The following is a 23,990-nucleotide window of genomic DNA, read 5'->3' on the forward strand; positions in this document are numbered from 1 at the left end:
CACTCTGAAGTGTGTGGGTTGCTAAAAACCCTCCCGGCTTCGCTCTTGTGGAATGTGAAGATCCCTGAGATGCAGCCGATGCTGTCCGAGAACTAGATGGGAGAACACTATGTGGCTGCCGAGTAAGAGTGGACCTGTCGAATGGGGAAAAGAGAAGTCGAAATCGTGACCGCCTCCTTCTTGAGGTCGTCGCCCTCGAGGTGATTATGGGAGGAGGAGTCCTCCATCTCCCACACATCTCCAAGATGGAGAGCCTTCTCCGTCAGCCAGAGCAGGTCTCTTTCTAGATATAGGAGAAAAGAGAGATCACTGTCCCAGGAGAGAAATCACAAGCCGTCCCGATCTTTCTCTAGGTCTCCTAGCCGATCTAGGTCAAATAAATGAAAGGAAATAGAAGACCACTTTGCAAGAGGAGTGGTGTACAGGCAATAACTTCATTTGGCGGGAGTATGTACAGAAAATTCAAGTTTTGTTAGAGACTTCCGAAGCTTGGTGCACTTTTTAAATGTTTTAGTTGTTCACATTTGTTTGTCTCTTGGGACAGTGACACATAAAGGTGTCATTCTCTATGGTTTGAAATGGGTCATATGAGGCATGTGATATGAAGAATTGTTACCTTCCAATGTTCCCTTAAGCAAAATTGAATTTGCTTTGAATTTTTGGTCTTGCCTAGACTGATAATAAAACTCTAACTCCTGCCCACCTAAAGTGTGATGTTTACTATTATGGAAACAACACTGGCAAACATTGAAAACACTTTCTGTAGCTCGGATATGGTATGCAGCAGTAGTTAAGCAAGCAGTCTTTAAAAGGTGCTGTGAACACAAGCCAGCAGGTAAAAATGAAAGCCGCACCCTTACCCTAGATTAGAGGTTTAAAAATTCCACTAGTCTTCACACTGGACAAGAGGTTGTCCAGGGAGTTTAGAATCTAAGAAGTTTCAAGGAAGTTAGTTTACCTTTGAGTTAGGTCATAAGTCCCCTCTGTGATTACTGTACATGAATACATAGCTCTTTGTAATATTTTTTGGAAATTTGAGATTATCAAGATACCAATGTCCTGCCAGATTAAGAGTATATTGTAGAGCTGAACTTTGAGTTACTGTGCAATTTTTTTTTCATGCTGTCATTTGTAATATGTTTTGTGAGAATCTTGGGATTAAAGTTTTGGTTGCAAAAGAAAAAAAGAAAAGAAAAGAATCCGCCTGCCAATGCAGGGGACACAGGTTCAAGCCCTGGTCCAGGAAGATCCCAGGTGCCGCAGATCAACTAAGCCCGTGGGCCACAACTACTGAGCCTGCGCTCTAGATCCTGGGAGCCAGAACTACTGAGCCCCCGTGCCACAACTACAGAAGCCCGCACGCAACGAAGACCCAATGCAGCCACAAAAAAAAAAAAAAAAAAAGACGATACTGACCAGGTGATCAAGGGTAAAATCGTTTGTCATAAGTCCCGTTGATGGTGTGTATCCTTGATGTGACCTGAGGAGAATGGCATTTTTATCTCTGTCTGGATCTTCCACCCCAAACCCCATAACTCCAGACCAACCATAAGAAAAACATCAGAAAACGAACAGACAAACAAATTGAGGGACAAAATACCTGACCAGTCCTCCTCAAAACTTTCAAGGTATCAAAACCCAGGGACGTCTGAGAAATGTCACAGCCCAGAGGAGAATGGGACAGAAAAAGGATGTTAGGGGAAAACTAGGGAAATTCTAATCAAGTGTGGACTTTAGTTAATAACAATGAATCCATCTTGGTTTCTTAGTTGGATAAACATGTCGTACTAACGTACTAACGTGTTGGAAATAGGGGTACTGGGTCAGGGTCCACGGCACTCTGTACACTCTGTACAGATCTTTGCAACTTTTTTGTAACTCTAAGCTATTCTAAAATTAAGCGAGTACTGAACAGAGATAAGAATGTTATTTCCCTGATTTGAACATGCCTGAGTTTCTTTTCATGGTCACATTTTTGCTATCTGGATGTGTCTTGGAATCAGTAGCAAAGGAGAGTTGCCAGCCCCTGGGAAGATGTGGGTGGTTTGCAGGTGGCTTGCTCTGGAGCTGAAAACCACGGTGGGAAGTCTGCAGCCTCGGGCTGCAATTAGAACCATGGGAGGGGATGGGCCAGCTCAGTTAGGGATGGAACCTATAAATAAAACTTTTTTCTTTTCCATTATGGCTTATCACAGGATATTGAATATAGTTCCCTGTGCTAGACAGTAGGACGTTGTAGTTTATCCATCCTATATTTAATAGTTTGCATCTGCTAACCCCAAACTCCCAGTCCAACCCTCCCTCACTCTTTCTCCCCCTTGGCAACCACAAATCTGTTCTCTATGTCTGCGAGTCTGTTTTTGTTTCGTAGACGAGTTCATTTGTGTCGTATTTTAGATTTCACATATAAGTGAGATCATATGATATTTGTCTTTCTCTTCTGACTTTCTTCACTTAGTATGATAATCTCTAGTTCCATCCACGTTGCTGCAAATAGCATTATTTCATTCTTTTTATGGCTGAATAATATTCCATTGTATATATGTACCACATCTTCTTTATCCATTCATCCATCAGTGGACATTTAGGTAGCTTCCATGTCTTGGCTATTGTAAATAGTGCTGCAATGGACATTGGGGTGCATGTATCTTTTCTTTCTTTCTTTCTTCTTTCTTTCTTTCTTCCTTTCTTCCTTTCTTTCTCTCTCTCTTTCTTTCTTTCTCTCTCTCTCTCTTTCTCTCTTTCTTTTTTCTTTCTTTCTTCTTTTATTGTCACATGGCATGTGAGATCTTAGTTCCCTGACCAGAGATGGAACCCATGCCCCCTGCACTGGAAGCATGGAGTCTTAACCACTGGACCACCAGGGAAATCCCAGGGCTGTATGTATAGTTTTGAATTAGAGTTTTCTCCGGATCTATGCCCAGGAGTGGAATTGCGGGACCCTATGGCAGCTGTATCTGTTCCTGCACATCTCACATCAACCACCTGCACTCCAATCCTTGCTCTCAACGTCATCTTCGGGGAACCCAACCTGCGACAGGGACCTTGACAAGAAGAAATGGCTCAGGGAAAAGCTACCTGCACAGGGAGGAGATAGAGGCCATCGCGCCTGGGGTGCAGCGGGGAGAGTGGGCACAGAGATTTGTCATTTCACCCCCGATACTCATCTCAGCCCTCCTGGCTGCCCCACTCTAGGTCACCTCGGGATACAGAGGTGACCCGGTTAGAGTCCCTGCCTGTGCAGGAAGCTGGGGGCACAAGCGGGTCTGAATCATATTAGTGCAGGGCCTCCCCCGTGGCACTGGGGTTATTCGGGGCGGGTCATCCTCTGCTGAGGGCCCCTCCTGGGCACTGTGTGGGGTTTAGCAGCATCCCTGGCTGCACCCATTTGATTCCAGGGGCCCCTCCCCCCCAGTTGTGACAACCACAGATTTTCCCCACACATCACGGAAGAACTGGGTGAGGCGGGGGCAGGATGGCCCTGGGCGAGGACAGCTGTGTTGAAGCAACCAGCCTGGCCCAGGGCAGGGTCTGCCCCAATCCCGTCAGCGCCTGCATTTAGAACTGCCCCTTTCCTCTCCCACCTCCCCTGCCCTGCAGTGGTCTCCGAGACATCATCCCCATGTAATAAATCACACCTTCTCAGTTGACTGTTTGCTGCCCTCGCTAGAACGTGAGCTCTTTGAGGACAGGGATGCTGTTATGTCCCCAGCACCTAGAAGAGTGTCTGCTGTGTAGTAGATGCTTCATAAATACTTGCTGAATAAAGGAGTTGAATAAAGGGATGAGTGGATGAATGAATGAAGGTTACAATGGAAGGAGGGGGGAGATTCCCTTTCTAGCTCTCGGCGGTTGGGAGATCAAGTGAAAGATCCGTCCTAAATAGGCTGACCAGCCTTCTGGGGTTCCCCGGGACTGAGGGTTTCCCCAGAGTTCCAGCGTTCAAACCTGAGCGGTCCTGGGCAAACTGGGGGTGGGTGTTGGTCACTCTGTCTAAACACAGTAACAATTCCAGCTGCAATAGCAATGGCCAATGACCTCTAAGGTCCTATTGACCATGCACAGTTCTTTACCTGGGGGGGAAGGGTGGGCCGGGATTGGAAATCTGGTGATCCAGGGCGGGTGAGGGTACACCCCGGGCTTGTGGAGGGGAGTCCAGGAAGGTTCTGGAGGAAGTGACAGTGACACAGGAGGGAGGGAGGAATCTAAGGAAGAACGTCCCACATGACAACGTGTGCCAATGGCCCTGGGCCCAAGGTCACACCTGACCAGGGCTTGCTTTTTTTTTTTTCTAATTTACTTTTTCCCACATGGATATGCAATTGTCCTAATGCCATTTATTGAAAACTCCTTAATTTCCCCACTTTCTGTCATATCAAGTTCTCATATATCTGTTTCCGGACCTTTATTCTATACCATAGAGCTATACGTCCCATCCTTGCACCGCTAGGGCTGTTTCATCACTATAACTTTATTTTTTATTCATTTATTTTTTTTGGCCGTGCCGTGCGGCATGTGGGATCTTATTTCCCTGACCAGGGATCGAACCCGCACCCCCTGCAGTGGAAGCTCGGAGTCTTAATCACTGGACCTCCAGGGAAGTCCCCAGGGCTTGCTTTGACATCCATCGAATGGTGGCAGGTGGGTGCGGGGAGCAGCTTTCTGTGAGCCATCCTGTGTAGAAATGCAGGGTGGAGGGGAGGACAGATGGAGCGGGAGGGGAAGAAGCAGAGGAGGGAGGGAGGGAGGGCGGGCGAGAGACAGACAGAGAGTTTCTGGAGACAATAGCTCTGGCCGTGTCCTAGGGCATGAAAGCTGAAAATAGCTCCTAGTGCCGGGAGCCTTGGAGCCAGAGCCTGGGAGCCAGGGTGACTGGCTCTCCTCCCTGGTGTGTGTGTGTTGTGGGGTGGGGGGGTGGGGTGGGGTGGCTCTGGGCTTCTCAGGCTGGGAGTGGGGTGCACAGAGCAGGGACAGAGCAGGGACCCTTCTCTCTGGGACCTCGTGGGCCATCCTCAGCTCACAAAGCTGAGCCACTCCTGGCCCTACGAGTGGGGGGCTTCTCCTCCCTGTCCCCTGGATCACACCCCCTCACACACAACTTCCCCGTGTGTGTTCCCAGCAACCAAGAGAATCTGTTTTTAAAAGATTTGGGGGAGGGGGGTAAACATACAAACAAGAGCAGAATGGATGCTTTTTCAGAATGTGAATGGCTCTGTGTAAGCCCACCCCCAGGGTAACCACAGTCCTGACCTCTAACACCCTTGACGAGTCAGCCTTGGTCTGGGCTTGCGGACCCACGGAAGCTTCCTCATCCCCTCCTTCAGATCCCGTCTCTCCCTCGGCGTCTTTGTGAGAAGCACCCGGGGAAGTGGGACTGCTAGGCTGTACTGCTGCTAGAACTCCACCTGGGCTCCACCAGGCTCCAGCCCCCCGCCCTGTGCACCTCTCTGACCCTGAGGCACCTCAACTGGTAGGAGCCGCATCACCTTCCCTCCTGGGACTTGTGACACTTAAGGCAGACACCGAAAGGACAAGCCTTTGGCTCCCTGGCTGGCAAAGAGCAGGTACTCAATTGTCATAAGTGTCCGTATCAGTGAGGGTTCTCCAGACAAACAGAATCCATAGGGTGTGTGTGTGTGTATACACACACACGTACATATGTACACGCATACAAAAATATACAGCTGTGTATATATGCCGTATGCATACACACATATACACATATAGTATATACAATACACACATACATATATACACACATATAAAATGCATAGTTTGTATATATACAGTATGTATACACACATATACACATAATATATACAATACACACAGACATATACACTATACATACACACATATAAAATGCATAGTTTGTATATATACAGTATGTACACATATGTATAACATGCAATATACACACCTAGGTACATATATATCATACATATATACACACATACAAAGATATTTAGGTGTGTATATAGACAGTATACATACATACACATATAATATATGCAATACATACACGTACATACATATAGACACACATATACACCTACATATAAAAGCATATAGCATAAAAATATATATGTACTGTATATATAAATTCATCATATATATACATACATATATCATATATATAAGATATAGACACATACATATATACAATGTATACACACACATACTACATACAGTGTACATATACTGTATATATACACACCCATCTATCCATATATGGTTGTGTGTATATATACAGTATGTTCACATTTATAATATGTATACTATATATATACACATACATACATGTATACAATATATACACACAAATATATAGGCTTGTATGTATACTGTATATAGTACTTACACATATACTACAAACGCACGCACATATAAACATATGTGTATACATATATATAATATGTATACACACATATACAAATTAAGAGGCTTGTATATATTCAGTATTTTTACATATATAGTTTTGTTTTAAGGAATTGACTCATTTGACCGTGAGGCAGGCAAGTCAGGGCAGGACTCTGGGCTGGAGACACAGGGAAGAGCTGATGTCCCAAGGCCATTGGAGGAACAGTTCCCTCTTTCTACGGAACCTCATTTTCTCTCCAGTCCTTCAACTGATGGACGAGGCCCACCCACGCCGCGGCATTGACAATCTCCTTTACGCAAAGTGGACCAATTTCAGTGTTCATCTCTTCTGAAAAATACCTTCCTGGCCACATCTGGAATAATGTTTGTGGTTGCCGGGGCCCCACGCAGTGCGCACATGAGATTAACCATCCCCGTGGCGATGATGACACTTTATTTTCTCCCTTGACCATTGTCACTACTATTCCAATTAAAATGGCAGCGCCATGAGGGCAGGGCATTTCCTTTTTTGCCAGTACTGAGCTTCCAGGGTCTGGTGCCTAGCATAGGCTAAATACATGGCATTTTTGTGAACAGAAGCGGGGATTCCAGCTGTCATATTTAATGAGGAATTATAGTCTTATTATTGGGGGCGGGGGGGGGGTGTCACGGTACGTCAAGGGCGGGAGTTGAACCCACCACCCCAGGCCCCGAGGGTCTCCCCGGGTCCCCACTTCGGGCCGGTGGGGGTGGCCGGGGGCAGCCGAAGACGTGCGTGCGTGCGTGGGAGGGGGCGTGTCCACGGGGTGGGCGGCGCTCGCCACGAGTGAGTGCTTCAGCCCGGCCCCGGCTCATTGTGCTGCCTCACGCCGGCCCGAGTTGGCGGCAGCGCTGGAGGCCCAGGGCCGGTGACCACAAAGAGGGAGCCGGGGGCCGGACGGGAGCGCGGCGGCGGCGGCTGAGGCCCAGGCCAGGCCCCCTCCCCTCAGCCTCCCGCCCGCCCGCACGCCTGCCCCGCCCCCGCCGGCGGCGCCCCGCCCCTCCCCTAACCGCCAGACTAGCCTGGTGCGGGGGCCGCGCGCGAAGACATGGGGGAGAAGTTGGAGCTGAGGCTGGAGTCGCCCGTGGGGGCCGAGCCCGCCATCTACCCGTGGCCGCTGCCGGTCTACGTGAGTGCCGCCCGTCCCCTCTTCCCGGACCCCCGCCCCTCTTCCCCCACGGCGCGCGCTGAGCCCACTGAGAAACGGAGCGACTCGAGTCGCCAGACCCTCTTTGGAGCCCCCCTTCCCGCCCTGCCGTGGTTCTCCGCGGCCGTTTCCAGCCCCCGCGCGCAGGGTGGGCAGAGGGGAGCCGGGACCGGCCGGGGGCGCAGACTCGGCCGCGGGGACCCCGCGCTTCCGAGGGGAGCCCGAGCCGGGCTGCCGTTGGCTCTGTAGGGCAGGGGACCCCGGTCCTGCCAGGCCTGGACTGCCGGCGGGCTTGCCCTTCCGTACTTTATGATCTGACACGTCGGGTTTCTTTTTCCTGACCAGCTTTACCAGACTTTACCTGACCAGCTTTACCAGCGTCCCCTGATAATGTGTTAGATATTCAAGTTTTAGGGCCCGGTCCCAGCCCTATGGAATCAGCAACTCTGGTGGGGCTCGGTGATCTCTGTTATAACAGGCTCTCCAGATGATTTTTATTCACCTTAAAGTTTGAAAATACCTGCATTGTCAGCTGGCCAAAGCGTCCACCAGCAGGTGAAGGGGAGTGGCGCCTGGAAAAGATAGGGACTGGCCAAGGCAAGTACAGGAGCATTTGCTGTGGTAGTAATGGAGAATGCCTTTTCTCCACTGGTTGGCACAGACTAGTATCTGGGAGCAGTGGCAGGGTTATTTAGGATGCTTTACATTTCAACGTAGAGTGACCGCTGTCCTGGTTTGCCAGGGACTTCCCCTGTGTGAGCACTTAAAATCTCATCCTGGCAAACCCCTTAGCCCTGGGTTTGAAAAACTTAAGGAATAACATGAAATTTAGGGGAAACATGATCTAGTTTTTGGGCAAGTCACAAGTGCTAATTAAAGCTAAGTAAGTATGGACAACATCTAGCCTTCTTTACCCCTTTGCGGGGTGGTAAATCTGATTGGGTGAAAGGACTTATTGTTAAGAGATCTTTGTAGAAACATCCCCTTCTGCTTAGTCCGCTGGTTCTCAGTTCTGGCTAGACATTGGCATCGTCTGAGGAGATTTAAAATGATTTTATTGGTCTAGGATGACCAGCCATCGGTGTGAGGGTTTTTAAAAAGTGCTTCAGATGATTCTAATGTGCAGCCAAATTTAGGTGCCACTGCTTAAGCTTTTGAACCGCTGCTACATATTTTCACCTCATCTTCCTATGAGAATATCCAACTGTAGTTGAGGTTTGTTTTTTTTCTTTTTCTTTTTTTCACTGTCTTATTATAAGATTTACTGTCTTAAATAAGGTTGAATGTACAGAAAATCCTGCTAGTCCATCTGGTGTAGCTGGATACCCAGAATAATATCGTTAAGATATGTACCATTTAAGTATTGTGACTGGCCTTTTTAAAATTAACATATGCACTAAATTAGTATTGATAGTATAGATCTCTTTCGAAGTTGTCATGTTGGGGAGCTATACCTCTAATCTGCTGCCATTGCTAAGTATCTGGACACCTCTTATTAGGAATTGCTTTTAAAAATCTTTAGGGATTAAAACCAAGATTGCTGTATTATTTGTACCGGGACCACAAAAACCTCACAAAGTTCCCCCGGTGTACCTTCTACCCCCATCTCTAACCCTTGGCAACTTCTAATCTGTTCTCCATCTCCACAGTTTTGTTATTTTAAGAATAATATGTAAACATAATCATGAATTACTTCATCTTCGGAGATTGGCTTTTTAAAATTTTTCCCTCAGCATCATTCCCTTGAAGTTCATTTCAATTTTTGCATATGTTAATAATTTGTTCCTTTTTGTTGCTCGGTAGTATTCTATCATAAGATTTTATCACAATTTGTTTCAACATTCACCCATTGAAAGACATTTGGGTAGTTGCCAGTTTTTGGCTATTATAAATAAAACTGCTATGCACATTTATGTGTAAGTTTCTGTGGGAACTTCATTAAGTTTTTGTTTCTTTTGGATAAATGCTCAAGAGTACAATTACTGCATTGTACGGTGAATCTACTTTTAGGATTAAAAGAGACTGTCAAGCTGTTTCTCAGAGTGGCTAAACCATTTTATTTTCCCACCAGTGATGTGATATAATTTTTCTACGTACTCGCCAGCATTTGATGTTGTCACTATACTTTAATTTTACTTATTCTCTGATATCTCATTATGGTCTTAATTTGCATTTCCCTAATGGCTAAAGATGTTGAACATCTTTTCATGTGGTTCTTTGCCATGTGTATATTCTCTTCCATGAAATGTCTGTTCCTGTCTTCTGCTTATTTTCTAGTTGGATTTTTTTAAGTTGTTTGGAGAGTTCTTTGTATATTATAGATACAAGTCATTTGTCTCATATGGGATTTTCAAATATGTTTTCCCACTGTGTAATTTGAGTTTTCATCCACTTAAAAGGATCTTCTATTAAGCATTTTTAACTCATTTTGATGAGATCCAATTTATGTTTTTGCTTTTATTGATCATGTCAAGTCTAAGAATTATTCACCTAGTTCTAGATGCCAAAGATTTTCTCCTATTTTTTTTTCTAAAAATGTCCTGCTTTTACATTTAAAATTATGATCCAGTTTGATTTAATTTTTGTGTAAGGTGTGTAAGGTTTAGGTTAGGTTCGTTTTTTGTTTGTTTTTGTCGAGGGATGTCCAACTATTTCAGTACCATTTTTTGAAAAGTCTATTCTTCCTTGATAGCTTTTGCACTGCTGTCAAAAACAAGTTAAATGTATTTATGTCGTCTATTTCTGGGTTCTCTGTTCCATACCATTGATCTATGTATCTACCCTCCATCATTACTGCAAAATCTTGAAATTGGGTAGATTAATTCCTACCATTTTAATCTTCCTTTGCAAATTGTTTTAGCTATTCTTCAGCCTCTTCTTACCATATAAATCTTAGAATAAGCTTGTCTATATCCACAAAAACCTTGAGGACATTTTAAGAGTAATTGTGTTAAGCCTCTTAACTTGGGGAGAATTGACATGTTTATTATGTTGTGTTTTCTAATCCATGAACAAGGTATGTCTCCCTATTTGTTTGGGACTTTTAAAATTTTCTTCATCAGCATTTCATAATTTTCAGTATAGAGGTCCTATAAATGTCTTATTGGGCTTATATTTAAGTATTTATTTAGGTCAGTTGTAAATGGCATCACATATTTTTATTTAAGCTTCTACACATTTGTTATATATACTTTGATAAAATTGTGTTGATCTTGTACTCTAAAACATTTACAAACTAATATTATTTCTCAAGCTTTTTGTGGATTCCTTGGTATTTTCTCCGTTTAGATTATCATCTCATCTTCAGATGTAGACAGTTTTACTTTTCCTTATTCAATATAATAGGACTATTCAGCATTCAGTAGGATATATTCCTTCATATTCAACATAGTAGGAATAGTCCTTTTATCTTTTAAATAAACTTTTTAAAAACTTAACTTTTAAATTTATGTATTTATTTATTTTTGCTTTATTTTCTTACTAGAACCTCCAGTAATACATTTAATAAAAGTGGTGAGAGCAGATATCAGTGCCTTGTTTCTGATCTTACAGAGAAAGCATTGTCTTTCACAGTTAAATATAATGTCCGTAGTTGTTTGTAGATCATCTTTATGAGTTTCAGTATGTTCCTTTTTTTCCTAGTTTGCTTGGAGTTTTCTTTCTCCTTTTTTTAAAATCATGAATGGGATTGGATTTTGTCAAATGCTTTCTCTGCATTAATGGATAGGATCACATGACTTTTCCCCCTTAATCTATTGGATATGGTGGATTACCTTGTTTGATTTTTCAAATATTTAACCAACTTTGCATAACTGGAATAAATACCACTTGGTCATGGTATATTATTCTTTTTATATATTTCTGGATTTAATTTGCTAATATTTGGCTGAGGATTTTTACAGCCAATTTCATAAAAAATATTGGTCTGTAGTTTTCTTCCTTCTATATTATCCCTGTCTGGTTTTGGTATCAAGGTAATACTGGCTTCATAAAATTAATTAGGAACTGTTCCCTCTACTTCTATTTCTTATCAAGTCATGTAAAATTGGTGTTAATTCTTTAAGTCTTGGGTAAAAGTGAAACATCTAAGCCTGAATATTTCTTTTGGGAGTTTTTAAATGAAAAATCAGTGTTTCTAATGGTTACAGGAAAATTGAGATTATCTATTTCATCTTGGCTGAGTTTTGGTAGTTTTGGGTGTAGAAGCATTGGTCCATTTCATCTACATTTTTGAATTTATAGTGTAGACTTGTTCATAATAACTTGTCCCTTATTAACCTGCAGGATATGTCATGGTATCCCTGGTTGCATTTCTGATATCTGTGATTTGTGCCATCTCTCTTTTTATCTTGATCAGTCTTGCTACATCTTTATTGATTAGATTGTTTATTTCAAAGAACCAGCCTTTTGTTTCATTGATTTTTTTCCCCCCTATTTTCCTGTTTTCAGTTTCATGGATTTTTGTTTCATCTTTATTATTTCCTTCTTTCTGCTTGTTTAGTGTTTTTTCCTCTTCTGTTTTTACTATTTTAATATAGAAAATTAGATTATTGCTTTGAAATATTTTCTTTCCCAATTTAGTGCTATAAACTTCCCTTTCAGCATTGCTTTCACTTCATTCCACCAACTTTGATCTGTTATATCTCCATTTTCTTTTATTCTATGCATTTAAAAATTTTTCCTTGACTTTTTACCCATGAGTTATTTGGAATTGTGATGTTTAGTTTTCATGTGATTGAAGATTTTCCTGTTGTCTTTCTGTTATTGATTTCTAGTCTGATCCCATTATGGCTAGAGAACATACTCTCTATGATTTTAATTCTTTTAAATCTGCTAATTTTTTTTATCACCCAGTATATGGTATATGAGTGAATGTTCCATGGACACTTGAATATGTATTCTGCTTTTATTGAGTGTGTTCTTTAAATGTCAGTTATATCCTGTTGATTGATGATGTTTTCAGTTCTTCCATATCCTTGCTGATTTTTCTCTCTGGTAGTTCTATAAATTGCTGTGTTGAAGTCTCAAATAATAATTGTGGATTTAAAATTTTCTCCTTTTATCTTTTTCAGTGTTTGCTTTATGTGTTTTGATGTTCTGTTGTTTGGTGCACACACATTTAGTATCACTAGGTCATCTAGGTGGATTATTCCTGTTATCTTTATGTAATGACCTTCTTTGCCCCTAATAATTTCCTTTGCTCTGAAATCTACTTTATCTGATATTAATATAGCCATTCCTGCTTTTTCTGATTAATGTTCATATGATATATCTTTTTCATCTTTTTACTTTGAACTACCTATATCATGATGTTTAAAGTAAGCTTCTTATAGACAGTATATAGTTGGATCATGCTTGTGATTTTTTCATCTACTCTTCCAATCTCTGTCTTTGACTTGGTTATTTAGATCATTTACAGTTAATGTAATCATTGCTATGTTAAAGATTAGGTCTACCATTTTATTTTTTGTTTTGTCTTTTACCTTAGTTTCTCAATCCTGTGTTTCTCTTATTTTGCCTTCTTGTGGGTTACTTAAACATTTTTTAATAAGTCCATTTTAATCTAATTTACTTATAATCATTTGTGTATACTGTTTGTATAGTTTTCTTAGTGGTTGCTTTTGGCATTACACTATACATATGTAACTTATCATAGCCTACTGGAATCAGTGTTTTATTACTTCAAGTGAAGTTTCAAAATTTTGCTTCCATTTAGGTCTCTTAATATTCCCCAGTTTTAAAGTATGATTTTCTGTAGTATTTCCTTTATATACATTGAGAACCACATCAGATGGTGTCATAATTTTTGCTTTGCCCATCATATAGAATTTAAGAAACTCATGAGGCTAATGATAGTCTCTTATATTTACCCCATTTGTTTTCACCCATTCCATTGTTCCCCTTCTCTTTCTGAAGTTCCCAGTCTTCTGTTATTGTTTTTTTATGTTTTCATATCAGTAGGTGATATCTGGGCTTTCCAGTGCCATTGGATATGAGTTTCAGGAAACAGTGAGCCTGGCTCACTTAATGCTACTGAGTTGGAGGGTTTGTATATGTTGGGCCTGTTGGCACAGCAGATGCTAGCAGATTAGACTAATGTTGATGGGACTAGTGCCACAGGAGGATGCATTCCCATTCAGGCTGTGCTGCTGCTACAGTAGATCAAATCCCCCTCTACCCCAAGTGTGGGGCAGTGACCTGCTGCTGTCACTGCTTCTTTATTAGGTTGCTTTTGCCTCAGGTGTGTGGTGGGATCCCTTGGAAGCTGCTGCTGCTGTCAATCACAAGGTTAAATTCATTTTAGAAATACTTCAATATAAATATATAGCCTGGCTCTTGTAAGACCTCTGTATTTGTTTTTTATTGCTTTCATATGAATTACCACAAATTTAGTGACTCAAAACAACGTAAACTTATTACCTTACAAGTCTGACATTGGCCTCAATTCAGTAAAGTAAAAGTGTTGGCAGGATCGACAGATGAACGGATAAAGATGTGGCACATATATACAATGGAATATTACTCAGCCATAAAAAGAAATGAAATTGAGTTATTTGTAGTGAGGTGGATTGACCTAGAGACTGTCATACAGAGTGAAGTAAGTCAGAAAGAGAAAAACAAATACCATATGCTAACACATATATGTGGAATCTAAAAAAAAAGAAAAAATGGTTATGAAGAACCTAGGGGCAGGACAGGAATAAAGACTCAGCCATAGAGAATGGACTTGAGGACACAGGGAGGGGGAAGGGTAATCTGGGATGAAGTGAGAGAGTGGCATGGACATATATACACTACCAAATGTAAAATAGATAGCTAGTGGGAAGCAGCCACAAAGCACAGGGAGATCAGCTCTGTGCTTTGTGTCCACCTAGAGGGGTGGGATAGGGAAGGGAGGGTGGTAGGGAGACGCAAGAGGGAGGAGATATGGGGATATATGAATATGTATAGCTGATTCACTTTGTTATGAAGCAGAAACTAACACACCACTGTAAAGCAATTATACTCCAATAAAGATGGTTAAAAAAAAAAAAAGTGTTGGCAGAGCTACATTCTTTTCTGGAGGCTCTTAGGGGTGTTTCTGCTCCCTGGACTTTATTAGCTTCCAGCGGTCACTTGTAGTCCTTGACTCAGAGTCCCCTTTCTCCACCTACAAAACCCAAAATGTTGCATTTCTCTGATTCTGCTTCTATTAGGACATCTCTCTCTTTCTCTTTCTACAGTTGGGAATGGTTTTCTGCTTTTACGGACTCATGCAATTAGATTTGTTCCATGAGGTAATCCAGGATAATCTTTCTCTCTCAAGGTCTATAACTTCAGTCATATCTGCAAAGTCCTCTTTACCATGTAAGGTAACACATTAATAGGTTCTAGGGATTAGGGTGAGGGCATGTTTAGGAGCCATTATGCTGCCTACCACACCCTTAACAAGTGACCTTGAGAAAATTACTGAGATTTTTAAAGCCTTACTTTCCTCAAACATAAAATGGAAAGAAAGATATCTAGTTAATATCATGAAAGTGAAACAGTATATATGAAATCAACTAATTCAAAAAGTAAGATTTCTTCTTTTTCTTTATGACTTACATGGTTCTCAGAGTTCAGGTACTTGAAGAGTTACTTTTTTTTAAACAGAACTAAGGAATTTCAGGGTTCAGGTGCTGTAAGATTGTCTGAATTATCTGAGTAACAATTAGCTAAGCACAGGTGTAAAGCATTTGATTTACTCCCTGGTGTTCTTTATCTTCTCATCCCACTAAATCCATATCCCTTGTCTAGCTCCAGCCAGTAGAGTCAGAGCTTGTTTTACTGTTTAACTAAAGTTCAATTTAAATTCTCTCTACACCTCCAGATTCTCAGCCCTGGTTGCATATTACAATCACCTGGGAAGATTTCAAAAACTACTGATGCCAAATTTCTACCTATCATGGATATTTGAGGAGGGACCTGGAATGAAATGCTCTAGCTTATGGTTTGTGGAGCCAAATCATAGTCTACACTGAGCCAAATCATTTACGATATCACCTCTAAAAAGGAGTTTATCTGTGGTGACTAATGCTCTTCCTTTGTCAGTATGCTTGATTTGTCCCTCTTTGGGGGAAAAAAAGAGGGGGAAAAAAACCGCAGCAGTTTGGCTCCCTGAATTACAACCTGATGCTGTGGAATTAGTGTTGGCTCAGAGCGCACATCTTCGGATACCCATTCTCTCTCCTGCTCCCTTGCGTGAACTTATATCCTCGGGCAGTTTTTCATCCACCACCCTCCTTTGCTTCTAATCTTAGCAAGTAAAGTCTCCCCTTAATGAAACAGCATTTCATGAGACTTGCTGGGAGCATAGGTCTGTTCCAGACCTATCATATATTAGCTAAAGCAGATATAAGTGATGTGTTTTTGGCATTCATCCTTGTGGGTTGGAGAGAGAAGACAATTTTATCCTTTTAGGTGTCATCTGACTGGGCAAATGGGCTCTTTCCCTCTGCTGCCTACCATGTAAAAAACTGAGGGTGTTACCTCTAGAAGGTACCTTCTAGGTATCAAAATAATTCAGATAAGTCAAATTTCTCAGTAAAAGATGACAAAACTATGGCTTAGGTGGTTAATTTTACATGTCAATTTGTCTGGGCCACCATGCCCAGTTATTTGGTCAAATATTGTTCTGGATATTTCTGTGATGGTGTTTTTGTGTTTTTTTACATTTTTATTTTTATTTATTTATTTATTTATGTTTTTGGCTGCGTTGGGTCTTTGTTGCTGCACGTGGGCTTTCTCTATTTGCAGCAAGCGAGGGCTACTCTTTGTTGCGGTGCGCGGGCTTCTCATTGCGGTGGCTTCTCTTGTTGCGGAGCATGGGCTCTAGGTGCACGGGCTCAGTAGCTGTGGTGCACGGGCTTAGTTGCTCCACGGCATGTGGGATCGTCCCAGACCGGGGCTCGAACCCATGTCCCCTGTATTAGCAGGCAGACTCTCAACAACTGCGCTACCAGGGAAGCCCAGGTTACTTTTGAACTGCAATCCCCACACTTGTAAAATGACATTAAAAACCACTCTTTCTGTGGGTTCTTAGAATTAATTAAGCAGGTTATGTGTGTAAAGTATCCTGGCACCTGAATGAGTTGTCAGAACCAAGGGCTGCTGGAGACGATGCTTATGACCTAGGTCATCTCCCCTTCTACTGGGCGGCAAGTAAACACAAGCACAGTAGTCAGTGCTCTGGAAGAAGTGAGTTCTGGTGCTGCAGAGCACAGAATCTTTTTTTTTAATTTAATTTTTATTTTATATTGGAGTATACTTGATTTACAATATTGTGTTAGTTTTAGGTGTACAGCAAAGTTAGTTAGTTATACATATATCCATTCTTTTTCAGATTCTTTTCCCGTGCAGGTTATTGCAGGATATGGAGTAGAGTTCCCTGTGCTATGCATTAGGTCCTTGTTGATTACCTATTTTATATATAGTCGTGTGTATATGTTAATCCCAAACTCCTAATTTATCCCTCCCCCTCCCTTCCACTTTGCAGAGCACAGAATCTTGGAAGGGAGAGTTCAGGCTTCTTGGAGGAGGTGCCATCCTTTCTAAGGATATGTAGAAGCTCCTGGGGTGGCAGGAGGGAGCAGTGTGTGTCAAAGTTTGAGAAATATAAGAAAATATGGCAAAACTAAGGTACACGAGTGGAGCTCAGGTTTTGGGAAAGAAATGAGAGTTGATACTGGAAACCTACTAGGGCCAAACAGAAAAGGGCCTTCTTTGTCCTGTCAGAAGTTTGGATGTTTATCCTGAAGGCTGTGGGAAACACTAAACAACAGTGAGATGGACTTCTGGTTTAGAGACTCACTCGGACCTCCATGTGGAAAGCACTTGATTGGGTGCAGGGTGAATTGTAATCTAAGGGTCCCACTTAAGTTGTAAAAGGTTGGACTGGATTTCGGAGATCCGAGAGGGAATGGGTGGGGCCTGGTGACCAGTTAGAAGAGGGAGGGCAGCAAGCGTGGGTGACAGTTTACAGCTGCATCTTTTTGTGAGATACAGAGCACAGTAGGAAGGGATTGGGGCTGGGGAGAGGATCTTGCTTCATCTTCAGTGCTTTCGAGGGGCCTGGTAGACAGGTCTGGGCCCAAGGTACAGATCTGGGGTTTTTGGGAGGACAGGTGTTTGAAGGCATGGGAGAGACTTAGGTTACCCACAAGAAGATCCAAAGAATCATAGGTCTGAGAGCTTTTTAAGTGGGTATATTGAGGATGCTTATAAGCTGAAAGAAAGTAGCCAGCAGAGGAAGGGTGTGAAGATCTAGGAGAGGAAATGATTGTTCATTTGTTTTCAAAAAGCTGAATACTTATCGTGTGCCTGGCCTTTTTCTAGGATCTGGGGTTCACACCATCTGTTATCTCTTCTGCAAGGACAGTTCAACTCATCCCCTGGTGAAGAGAAGTCAGATTATTCTTTGCATCCAGTGCAGGTGTAGGAACTGTTCTGTACCTCTGAAGGGACTTTACTTAACCAGAGTAATAAGTTAGAAATCAAAAGAAATTAGAGCTGAAAGGACCTTAAAGGCCACTGTACTTAATTTTGCCTAATATTTTACATTGAATGTAAGAAAAGTTTATTGCAGAGCCCGTTCTCTTCAGAGTTCCTTCAGTGAACTTTATGTCTTCAATCCAGTGGGTCTAGCTCGTAGATTTTGGCCTCCTCCTCAATTTGCTTCTTCATCCATATTACATTTTGCCCGGACTATGGCAGAAGATCCTGGGTGGTTTCGCGGCCCCTGGGCTCAGTTCCTCTAAGTTCATCTGCCTACTCGGGTTGAGTGATCTTCTAACATAAAAAGATACGCTTAAAATAATGCTGCTAATGGCTTGCCCACACAGAGTTAGTGCATACTAGCCGCCCAGCGTGTGCTCTGCACAGAGGCGTGTAGTCTGAACTGTGCTCGGCCAAGCCTCCTGGGGCTCTTTGGCCCTGAGGAAGGGGAGCTTTTTGGGATCACTCCCTTTATCTAATTGGTCCTTCAGCAGCGGGGCACCTTTTTCTAATCAGCGGAGGCACCCTTACTCAGCCAGTGGTAGCCCCAGGCCTCATCACCTGTGGGATACAAGCCATGCTGTCTCCCAGGCTTGCTTCGGCCAACATCTCTATTTTCCTTTCTGTCTGTTCTCACACTTGGCCCCCTGGCCTTTAGTCATCCCCACCTGCAGTATTTACAGTGCCCAGCAGGTGTCAGGCTTGAGTGTCTTTGCACAGGTGCTCCCTCTGCAGTTACTGCACCTCCTCCTCCACCTCTGCAGAGCCTCAGCTTTTTAGATTCTGCTTCAGGGTTATCATGAAGCCGTCACTTAGATATAACTTTTTGCCTCCAAGGAACCTCTGTGCATAAAGGTTATGCTTCTTTATCTCATGTGATTCCAATTTTCATGTCCCTCCTTAATGCAGGCTTTAAGGGCAGGAGTCGTTTCTTATCCTTAGCACAGAGCAGATGCTTTTTTTTTTTTTTTTAAGGTGCTTTTTAATGATGATGAAATGTATGGTTTAAATCACTCATTTTACAATAATTTTGCTTTAGGTTGTGACAGAAATAAAGTTTACAGAAGTCGTGTTCCTGCGATAAGAAATAAAGATGTGACCTTCCAGTTGTGTAAAGCTCTTAAATGCTGTGTAAGTGCGTCGGGTGTGCTAAGGAACCTGGAGCTAAATGGGCTAGTTCTGAGAGAGAGAGACTTAACTATGTTAACAAGGTAAGCCTTCATTGTATCCTGCCAACATTTGATAGTTGCTTTTGGGGCAAGCTAAACCAATAAAAGTTTGAACTTTTTCTCTCCATTAAAGGGATTGAATAAATCAGCCACTTTATCAGCACCTCATGCCTGTCACATTAATGGCTGAACTAGAAAATCAGAAGGATCAGCACAGGTTTTATTTTCTTAATCCTTACCTCAGGGTGGAGAAAGGTCAATCCCGAACTGAACCCCAAGTTTAGGCCAGGAAGCCCTCGGGTTCCTTATAGTATCTCAGAAATATGGGAAAGTAGAAAGGAACGATAAAGTGTAGGGCAGATTAGCCTCATTTTCCTGTGAAGCTTGAGGAGAGGGAGGGAGGAGGTGGATGACCATGGGCAGTTGGGCAGGTTGTGCACTGTACAACACCATAAATGTAGAACGTTTGCATGTATTATTATGACAGCCTTCTGACAGATGGAAATGGTGTCTTGAGGAAGTACCTTTTTCTGTTTCTCTTAGAGAAGTGCTTCTCAATGGGGGTGATTTTGTCCCCTAGGGGATATTTGGCAATATCTGGAGACACTTTTGGTTGTCACAAGTAGCTGATGTGTTACTGGCATCTAGGAGGTAAGGACAGGGATGCTGCTAAACATCCTACAGCGCACATGGCAGTCACACACAACAAAGAAACAAAGTCACACATTGCCTAGCTCAAAATGTCACTAGAGCCGGGGCTGAGAAACCCGGGTCTAGAGGATGAAGGTGAACCTCCCTGTCTCTGGTATCTTTTCCCTGCTTATTCTGGAGAAATGACTGCTGGAGAGGGAGTGAACCATTTCTGACTCTACATCCAATATGCTCCAGCAGCCTGTAGTACATCATGTACTCATAGGGCCAGTGTGCCTGGAGGAACCCAAGGCTACCTGATGGCAGAGCTGTGGATCAGGGTAACAGCCAACATGGGAAAAGCCTTCCTGCCTTCAGGCCTTCGGTTCACCAGGCCCAGGTGTCTCTTCCTTCCATCCATGGGCCTCTGAGATGAACCAGCTTTCCTTGTCTCTCCTAAGCTTCCCAGGTTGTGAGTCCTTGCTTCTCAAGAGTGGGGCACAGTATCCTCAGGTTTGCTTTCCACGCTGCCTCCTGAACCAGTTTTGGAAGGTTTGTGGATGATCAGTTGGGGTATAACAGGTAGAAAATTGAGACAAAACAGAGAACTCCGAGACTGGTGACTGGGTTCAAATTCCAGCTTTTCCACATGTCAGATGTATGGCCTTAGGCAATTCACTGAACATCTCTGTGCCTCAGTTTTCTTGTCTGTAAGATGGGGGTGAGAACAATAGTGCCCACTTCATAGGGCTATGGTGAGGATCGAGTTAGTATTTGGCATGTATTTGGCATGTAGCAAACAACATGTAAGCGGTAGGTGTTCCAGGCCTCATTCCACGTTAATTTTTGGTATCTGTATGAGTTTGCTAGGGCTGTCATAACAAAACACCACAGTCTGGGTAGCTTAAACCACAGAAATTTATTTCTCACCGTTCTGGAGGCTGGAAGTCCAAGGTCAAGTTGTCAGCAGGGTTGGTTTCCTCTGAGGCTCCTGAGGGAAGAGCCTGCTCCAGCCTCTCTCCTTGGCTTGCAGAGCGCCGCCTTCTCCCTGTGTCCTCACAGGGCTTTCACCCTCTGGGCAGGCCTGGTGTCTCTCTGTGTGTCTAATCTGCATTCCTTATAAGGACACCAGTCAGATTGGACTGGGATCCACCCTAATGGCCTCATTTTAACTTAATTACTCTTTAAAGGCCTGGTCTCCCAATACAGTCACATGCTGAGGTACTGGGGTTTAGGGCTTCATCCTGTGAATTTCGTGGTGGACACAACTCAGCCCATGACACCTGACAAGGACCTGGTAACAACACCAACATGGTTCTAACCATGTTTAACTGTGATACCAGATGCAAAAAAAAGCCAGGACAGACCTTGAGGCCGTTACGCTAAGTGAAATTAGAGAAAGACAAATACTGTATGATCTCACGTATACGAATCGAAGAAAACTGAGCTCATAGAAACAGAGAACAGTTTAGTGGTTGCCAGAGGTGGGAGTAGGGGGGATGGGAAAGGTGGTCAAAAGGTACAAACTTGCAGTTATAAGAGAAACAACTCCTGGGGATGTACTGTACATCGTGATGACTATAGTTAAAAATACTGTTTTCTTTTTTTTTTTAATATCTTTATTGGAGTATAATTGCTTTACAAGGGTGTGTTAGTTTCTGCTGTAAAACAAAGTGAATCAGCTATACATATACCTATATCCCCATATCTCCTCCCTCTTGCATCTCCCTCCCATCCTCCCTATCCCACCCCTCTAGCTGGACACAAAGCACCGAACAATACTGTTTTTTAATTTGAAAGTTGCTAAGAGTATAGATCTTAAAAGTTCTCATCACAAGAAAAAATTTGTAACTATGTGAGGCGGTAAATGTTAACTAAACTTATTGTGGAAATTATTTTGCAATTTATACACATATCAAATTACTATGTTGTACACCTGAAATTAATATAAAATTATATGACAATTATATCTCAGTAAAATGGGGGGAAAAAAGGAATCCAATATCTCAGGTACAAAGCCTCCCTCCTCCTTCCCTCTCACATTCCCGGGAAGACCTCAGGCCCGGGCCTTACACCTGCCTTGAGTATATTCCTATTAACTGTGTCAGTAAATGGTAGGTGCTTCCCTTCCACACCTTCCTTTGCTCGTCATTGGAGAATATGCTAGAGCGACACTATAAGAGTGATCACATATCTCCGATTTTTGTGGACAATCATGGTTTCAAAAATTCTGTCCTCTTGTCCACCTAAGAACACTGGTATTTTTCATACTACAGGTTCCAACATGTGGTTCAGAAATCATGGTCACGGTGCCTGCCATGCCAAGATGGCAACTTGGAGGGCTGGGGAGGGCGTGGCGGGTGGCAGGTGGGGAAAGCCGGCAGCCAGAAGGAGGAGAGGACAAAGAAAAAGACCCAGGAAATTTGTATCTCTAGAACAAATTCCCAAACAGTAAGAGTTTACTGTAGCAGCAAGTCCTAGCCTCTAGTATACTGCTAAATCTAGTCCTCAAGGAGCACAGCAGTCAGAACATTTAATACAAAATTTCCTAGCTCTAAAACGGAAATATTAATACCTGCTTGTTGTGTTTGGAAGTTATTTCAAAAAGTAACGCTAATATCAATAAAGCCCTTTATAAAAGAGCTAAAGGAACTCTGTAAGTATTACTTTTGTTTGTTTGTTTTTCCATCACTCTTCATAGCTGCCAAGCAGTAACGGCTGTATTTGTACTGAATCCCGGAAGTGTCTCTGTATCCTGGAAGTATTGCAATGATCGTCTTCACACCTGCAAAATATTCCTGCACCGTGTACGCAAATGATTATGGCTCCGCTCTCGGGCCTCATCTGGGAGCTACTGCATGTGAGGATCAAATTGATACACATTAGGGCATCCTCAGCGGTCTTTGGCAAAGGCCTATAGATTACTTCGCTATCCAATTTGTTAACTGGACAGCAGAGCCTGAGTGGAAAGAACAATGCGCTCGTCAGTTGGGAAAAGCTCCTCCAGGTATCAACAGATACAAGCAAGTCAATCTCACTGTGCAGGTTGATTAGAACCGGGTTTGTATTTTGGACAATAAACTCTACTTATGATAGTCTCCCAGTCATTAAGTATCTCTGCTTTAAGAGAAAACTGGGGCTATTAACTTCTCCAGATAGAACCCGAGGGAAAAGTGATCATTTCTTTTATAAGCAGAAGGGAAGGTTCTGCTCAATAAAGATCAATTAAACATCTCTGTTAAAAGACTGCTTGGAGCTGGTGCCAAAGGAAATTCCACTGTATTAACCCGTGCTCCCTCCAGCCCTCCCCACCTCTGTAGCTTGCACTGGGGAAAATTGTAAGAGGACACTGGCTATTGTAAGCTTAATAAGGTGACAGTAGCTCTCACATCCGTGGCTGAATGATCTTTGATGTTGAGTGACTTTTCCTGCATTTAGCAGGGGTATTCCCAGAGGATGGCAGGCAAATCAAACGCTCCTCTGAATTCAGCTGAGCATCAATCATCCTCATGAGGGAGTAAAAAAAAGAATATAACAATAGGTACTGGGAAAAATGATATGGTGGTCCGAGCTAGTAATTCCCAGGATGCAGGAAGAGTTTTGGGGGCCCTAGAAAATCCACTGCATAAAGAAAACCCTCCACAATCTCCACCAGCATCTTATAGTTACCACCTCATTCTTGTCCTTTAAAATACAGTGTGCTGTATTTTAAAATACAGTGTGCTTGTCCTTTAAAATATAGTGTGTCTTGTACATTAAAATACAATGTGCTTCTCTCTGGCTTATACTGCATCCTCTCATGTAAATTCCATCTGTTCTTGCTTGAGGGAGGGCAGACACAACCTTGACTTTATCCTCTTGATGAGAGTGATGTTTCATGGTGTTGGGAGGATTTTCATTGGGTCAATTGCCTGATTGAGACATAGCCTTAGTGAGGTGACAAATAGCAGGCATTAATGTCTCTTTTTTAATGGTATGATGAATGGTCTAAGAGAAGGGTCAGCAAACTGTAGCCAGCCGCCTGTTTTTGTAAATAAATTATTGGACCACAGCCAGGCCAGTTCATTCATGAATTTTCTCTGGCTCCTTTTGCGTCGAGTAGTTGTGACAGAGACCTAACGGCCCACAA

General features: G+C 42.8%; 1 protein-coding gene and 1 long non-coding RNA gene across 8 annotated transcripts in view; both read left to right on the forward strand.

Annotated features, from left to right (window-relative positions):
* Positions 1–7,228: 7,228 nt before the first annotated feature.
* The window catches only part of LOC309658223 (uncharacterized protein), a 184,892-nt gene continuing 168,130 nt past the window's right edge, over positions 7,229–23,990 (forward strand). For all 6 annotated transcript variants that reach the window (XR_014262059.1, XR_014262060.1, XM_082456626.1 and 3 more), the window contains exon 1: positions 7,229–7,529. Coding sequence is in view for 4 of the 6 variants with exons in the window: in XM_082456626.1 (XP_082312752.1) it covers positions 7,449–7,529 (81 nt within the window). In the remaining 2 variants the exon portion in view is untranslated. The remainder of the gene's footprint in view (positions 7,530–23,990) is intronic.
* Positions 17,711–23,912, forward strand: LOC309658241. 2 transcript variants are annotated; one of them, XR_014262120.1, is made up of 3 exons: positions 17,711–17,750; positions 19,102–19,273; positions 22,563–23,912. It is a non-coding gene; the product is annotated as an uncharacterized lncRNA (long non-coding RNA). The 2 variants fall into 2 exon arrangements; XR_014262121.1 differs by lacking the exon at positions 17,711–17,750 and adding an exon at positions 17,772–18,000.

This window comes from Balaenoptera physalus (assembly GCF_965194825.1).
Source record: "Balaenoptera physalus genome assembly, chromosome: 3".
In the NCBI taxonomy this organism is placed as follows: domain Eukaryota; kingdom Metazoa; phylum Chordata; class Mammalia; order Artiodactyla; family Balaenopteridae; genus Balaenoptera; species Balaenoptera physalus.